We start from the raw sequence: 6,352 nt of genomic DNA, 5'->3' as shown, positions 1-6,352 counted from the left end.
CCAAGGCTGGGAATCCACGGAGGTTAGCTCCGCATGGCACACGGAACCTGCTCCCAGCCCACCTCAGTCTGCTGCAGACTGCTGACATATCGGCTCACATGCTCTCATGGAACACTGAGTCATGCTGCCAAGGCTTCAAAATAAACGGGTTTCCAAAGCTCTGCACTCTGCAAGCAGCACACCCAGCCCGGGGAGGCCCAAGGAACACTCACCACTGCCCGCGCTGCCCCCGAGAGCACCTCTGTGCAGACTCCTGGCTGCATGCAAAAACACAGTGGTGAACAGACAGCAACATGCACTCCACTTTAAGAAAAGAGTTAAGCCTTTTCTTAAAGGCCTCTTTATTTTTAAATTCCTTCCAAACATAAATTAATTTAAACAAATCAGATGCAAAACACCTGCATTTTAAATTAGCATATATTTTACTGTATCAATCACAGCAACCTCATACAGTAAGATACACAAAAATAGAGCATGGTATCACTTCAATTCAACACAGGTTTGTATTACAGGATTCCATGACATATATACAGAGGACTTTTCTCTCTCAGAGCAGGCAGAGCCCCTGCTCTGGTCACCGTAAAAATTACGTGGCATCACAGTTTGAGTTGTTCGCTGTAGTGTGAGGAGCCATATGGGAACTGAACTGGTGAACTAGAGGATACACTGTAGAGCAGCCAAACAGGCAGGACACTGCAGAAGGTGACCAGAACCAAACACCCACCAAAATGAAACCACCCTTAGACTGCATTTGAATAGTAAAACTGTTTTTAAATTCTTCACTATATACATCATGTATCTACATTTGTGTCATATTTATATATATATATATATTTATAAAAAACATACAAGATTTGAAAACCTTAAAATCATTCACCCAAACAATAGTCACCCAACCTTCAGGGTCAGCAAGGCAGTCCTTGCCCACGTCTTTGAGTTCAGTTGCAGTCCCTTGGTTCAGAATTTCCCTGATAGTTAAACACACTGTTCACTTTGTTTTAGTGCAAACTGGGCAGTAACTCGTTGTCCTCAGCCCTCTGTCAGACCCAGATTTCATCCTGTCTCCATAATGCTTCTGACACCCATTTATGGCTAAAGTGATTGTAGCTATTTTACAATGTTAGCCTATATAATTTCCCCCTCTACCTACTGACGCCCTCCCCCCAAACAGATGTGAGACAAACAGTCACTCATGCATGTTGCTGTCACACAGGGTGATGGATGTGGAAGTGGAGAAGCCTAGACTCTAACAGTGTTTAAAAACCCCTAAGTGAATTGTTTCAGTGCAAAGTGGACTACAGAGTTTACATCTCAGCTAGAGTTCTTTACAGATATTTCAAACACATTGAATTCTGCACATCAGGTTAGGGTGCCTGATACTTTGTGCTAACTAGCTAGTTGGAGTAAGGGAATTAGGATCCTTATGGGTTTCCTCTGAATAACAAACTAAAGTCTATTCATAACCAGTGTTGTTTGGGGGTCAGACTGTACAGAGCCCAGCACGGGGGAGTCCTGGTGCTCACCCACGGTTCCCGAGTGCTGCAGCAATAGACAAGGGTTATTATCTGATTCACATCCATAACTGATGGGTTCACTTGAACAGGAGTCACAAATGAGCTCTGATTTTTAACCAGGCCAGTGCTTTACTTGCTGGACTACACTACAGACTTGGCAGTGATTTTGGAAGCAAGCAGAACATTGATACTTACAATTTCCATGACCACAAAAAAAAGCGTGCACTGAGAAGCAAAATCCTGCAATTCTGAGACAAGGCCCCACTCAGACTAGTGGCAGCCTTATCAGAGGGAAAAAAACACCAGATTAAAAACCAAGGATTGATCAGAGCCAAGAACATCAGTCTGCCACAGTGGCTATAATAAGCTATGAAATACAGTACAAGGGAAAACAAAGGTCACCTGAACAAATAACCCAGAGAGACTTCATAGTTATAATGATTCTACTACTTTTAAGAACTCAACATATTAAATATTTATTAAAAATAAACTGTTTCCAAATCACCTATTTACAGTACAAAGAACAGTACTTAATACATGTGCAACAGAAAGTAAAGAAAATGGATACTCATCTGAGAGGACAACACTCCAGGCATCATCTGAGTGACATGGACACGGGTTCACCTCTCTACAATACCATGAGTGGAACCCAGAGGGATGACATTGGCAACACGGGAAAATAAAGCACAGATTGTCCAGATTCAGATCATATCAGCCCGAGATAAACAACCAGGAGAGCAGGGGAGAAGGAAGAAACATAAAGACAAGAGGAAGAGAAGCTGTGGTGCTTGCATTTGGGAGATCAAGAAATGCAGACACACAAAGTAGTCCTTGTTGGCAAAACAAGCCATTCACATATTTCCTGCACATTTTGGAGCCATACCTTACCAAAAACCAGCAGTGGAGTCACCACTCACAGCACGTGAGGAGCTTCGTTCTCTGACTTTCTTTTCAAGCCCTGCCTGGTTCTATTTGGGCAAGGAGATGACTGGCATGGAATAGAAAGCTTTGATGTCACTTTTTTAAGATACAACAGATGCCAGGTTTTAAGGAAAAATGTGCTCTTCTCCCCCACCGAAATTGAAAAGCAATGACCATTTAGGAGTCACCTAAATTATAGCAGCATGAAATCTAATGGATCTGCAGCATCTGTGAAGCCACAAAAACCAAGAACTGGCACCTGATCATTGAACCATGGTTCCAAGTATTTGGACATGTGATTTTGGTAAGAGGTCAGTGTGGAGTCAGAACATTAGTTAGGATAGCCCTTTCCCCTCCCCTTTTCCTTCCCTTCCCAGCCTGATCGAGTCTATCTGTAAACCACATGGGACAGCTGGGATGACTTATAGTTTAATTGGTTGTTGGGCAGGAACCTGTGGAGCTCACTCTTCCTACAGCAGGGATCGTAATAGTAAGCATTGAGGCAAGTGTCACAGGAGACTTTGGAGCAGAAGGTGCACGTGTTGGCAGCTCCGGAGCGGTTACAGAAGCCGCAGCGCGAGGTGCCCGAGGGTTTGGATTTGGAGCTGAACTGAGCAGCTCTGTCTTGACTCTGAGTCTGAGACGTGTACTGAGATTTCTCCCTCAGCGCAGCCGCGGGAGACAAGCCGTCGCTGGGGAGGGGTTTGATGGAGTAGGTGCTCTGCTTCACCGCTGGGTATTCCTGCCGCGAGTTGAACAGATTGTCACACTTTTGGCAAACAGAGGTGCCACAAGGTATGCCACAGCTCTGGCACTTGGCAGCTGTCTCTTTGGCTAGGTGGGTGCGTTTGGGGTAAACGGGGTTGGCATCACTCTTTAACACCCATACGTCAGGCTTAATAGACTCTTGTCTTTTAAAATTCAACATGCTTCTAGAATCGTGATCAGTATATAAATCTAAGTCCTCTTGAGCAGAAAAATAGGAGCTGTAAGGGACATTTGTTCTTAGCATGCCATTGTGGTGAGATGAAGTTGGCAAGTACTCATCAGAACACCCGTGTGGGGAGCTGGACATGGTCAGCAGGGAGGGCGACGGGCGGATAATCTCATCTTTAATGTCATCTTCTGCATCAACCAGAATCGGCTCCTTCCTGAGGCTCAGGGAGCTCATCAGAGGCGGCTTCTTGGTCTCCCAGTAACTATCATAGGTGTCCACCGACTTGGAAGGCTTGCTCACCTTTGGCTTGAAGTAGTCCTTGGAGGCGCGTTCGCTGGCCGATTTCTGGAGCACCATCCGCGCCATGGAGGTGTTGAGGCTCTCCTTGACCTCCACGCGGCGTTTCATGGCCTCCGCGCAGCCCCTGACGTCCTCCGTGCTGCTCTTCCGCTCGTGGATCACGTCGATCTCCGAATACCCTTTGTCCTTCACTTGCAAGTGGATTTCAAGGAGCTGCTCACACTCCACTTTGGCCAGAAAGAGTTCAAATGAAATCATTTTCACTTGAATGGCATCAACCTGCTCTTTGAGCTTATACATTGTTCCCAGTTCTGGGACATAGCCCATGTAGTTCAGAATCTGCCTGACATCATCTTCGGTTAGAGAAGACTTTACATAATAAACAAAGGGTCCAGTGTAGGTCTGAGGGGGAGGGGGGAATAAAAGGAAAACTAGGTTACAAATTCAGTGGTGGACTGGATGGTCAGATAATTCAGTGACAGAGACTATATAATTAAAGAGAATAATAACCACAGTGAACACATGCAACTCCCTTGGCAAGAAGAGCTCGGTGTCTGCATCCCTCCTGCTCAGCAGATGGAAATTCCACATGAGGCAAATTCAAAGTAGGAGAGTTTTCATTCAAATTAAAATCCTGATTAGCATAATGTCCTCCCTGGTGATTTAAATCGCTCCGCTCTGCATTAGCTTTCGTGCGCACCGGACACGTCTGCATCTGCAGGAAGTCTACCAGGAAAGGCAGAGGCAGGATTTCAGAGCTGCCCCAGGGTGGGGCAGCTGAAAAACACAGGAATTTCTGTGGGAGTGCCAAACTCCCCTTCAGTTCAGCTTTAAATACACTTGAGGTGCTCACTTTTTTGGGTACTGTTACTATACAGTTTCAAATGCCAGTTTGATTTCATATTAACTCACAAGCAGAGACAGGAGGGTTTTTTCTGCATGCTGAAATACCCTCAGCATTGGCACATGAGGTACGTGTTTAACCCGGGCCTGGACTGCAGGCAGAGCAGCCTGCCCAGCACAGAACAGTGCTGGATCCAGGGGCACAGCCAGACAGTATCAGGAGATACCCTCCATGGATCAATCAGCCTGTCAAAGGCCAGAACTCAAGTGTAATGAAGAAGATTTATGGAGATCTTGAAGAAAGTCAGTTTCCCCTTGGGGAAACAGTTCTCTGCTAAACAGTGTTCTTCTAAGGGAAACAAACAGAACACCCATTACCAGCACATGCAGCTGCCTTGACTACAGACACTGACCCCAGCAGTGTGTCTACCCAGCTCTCAGGTCTCAAAACTGTTCCTCTGAGTCAGGTGCAGCACTCGTTACATGCTGCAGCAAGAATGGGTGAGAGATAATACAGAAAACCCAAGAGCTGACAACTCCCTGTGTCACTTCCAGCACCCAAGCCCAGCAGGATGGAGTTCCCACTCTTCCCTCTGAGACCCTGAAAGCACATTAAAATCAAAACTCCACGCTGAGAACTGACAAGCAGATTACAGAAATTCTGAAAACAATTCTTTGGAGCAGATCCTTTACTATTATCACACAAATTGTGGGAACCTCAGCAAAGCCACTCGAACACATGCACTGGGTTTAGTACTTGTATCCAGTAACAGAAATCAAACTCTGAGTTAAACCCAACTCAACCACTCACTTTAGTGAGAGCATTTCCAGGTAGAAATAAGACACTGTAGCAGGGCAGGCTGAGCAACAACCTTAAATGAGCTCTTCTATTCTATACACATTAGCACTGCAGACAGCACTTGTACTTCTGCTCTTGGGATACTCTCACCAGCACAAGATTCACTTGCCTACAGAGAAACTTTCCTATGGCTTGTTTACCAATTGTGTATAGCAAACAGATCTCTCATGCTAATGAATGAAAGAAAAAAGAAGTCTTTAAAGGAAATGCACAAAATTGACAGAAAGAAAACCAAATCATGTTCTCACTATGACTACACAGAAAACATCTTACCTTAATATTCTTGAACTCCTTTTTCCAGGGGTAAAGAAAGAGATTAATCCCAACCGTCTCGAGCATGTTGAATGCGTTATGGAGAGAATGTAAACTGGAGGATTTCACAGCTCTCAGCGAGTTCTCGGCCATCTCGTAGAACTTGATCAGCCGGAATCTATAAAAGGGATCGATCTTGGGCAGGCAGAGCAGGGCTGCAGCTGCCACACGCAGGTACTCATCGTTGATGGGACGCTGCTTGTTGTCCGAGGCGTTCAGTTTGCACTCGTGGAACTGCACATACTTCCTGAACAGATCGTCCTTGTATTTTGTATCCATTGAAACCAGTTTCTCTCCGGCGCTGGAGCAGCTACCTCCTCTCTCTCATGGCTGTTTGGCAGCAGGTTAGGTTTCTGGCATTAGAGTCCTCAGCAATGGCAACTCTCCTGGGGTAAGAATTGAGAGCAAAGACAAGTCAGCCCAGCTGCAGACATCCCAGCTGCTGAGATCTCTGGGATGGCTCAGGGAGCAGCAGCTCCCACAACAGCCTCTCTGGGTCTCTGAAAGCACGAGAGGCTACAGAGATGCTGCTGTCCTGCTTTTCAGTGTCATTCCCACCCCTCTGCCAGGCACATGCCCAAGTCAGCACAGGAGCAGACACTGAGCTCGGCACAACAAAGCTGGGCAGGCTCCAGCCCACACTGAGCCTCCCCTGGCTTCAGGGAG

At 46.1% G+C, this 6,352-nt stretch overlaps 1 protein-coding gene across 1 annotated transcript; it reads right to left on the bottom strand.

Moving 5' to 3' along the window:
* Nucleotides 1-2,823: 2,823 nt before the first annotated feature.
* Nucleotides 2,824-5,965, bottom strand: SPATA2 (spermatogenesis associated 2). The gene is made up of 2 exons (XM_009071079.1): nucleotides 5,648-5,965; nucleotides 2,824-4,074 (listed from the first exon to the last, which is right to left on the bottom strand). Exons 1-2 carry the CDS (start codon nucleotides 5,963-5,965, stop codon nucleotides 2,824-2,826), a joined length of 1,569 nt encoding a protein of 522 aa, XP_009069327.1.
* Nucleotides 5,966-6,352: the final 387 nt, after the last annotated feature.

The sequence above is a fragment of the Acanthisitta chloris genome, unplaced genomic scaffold (assembly GCF_000695815.1).
Source record: "Acanthisitta chloris isolate BGI_N310 unplaced genomic scaffold, ASM69581v1 scaffold29863, whole genome shotgun sequence".
Lineage (NCBI taxonomy): Eukaryota > Metazoa > Chordata > Aves > Passeriformes > Acanthisittidae > Acanthisitta > Acanthisitta chloris.
This window is presented reverse-complemented; position numbering and strand designations above follow the sequence as displayed.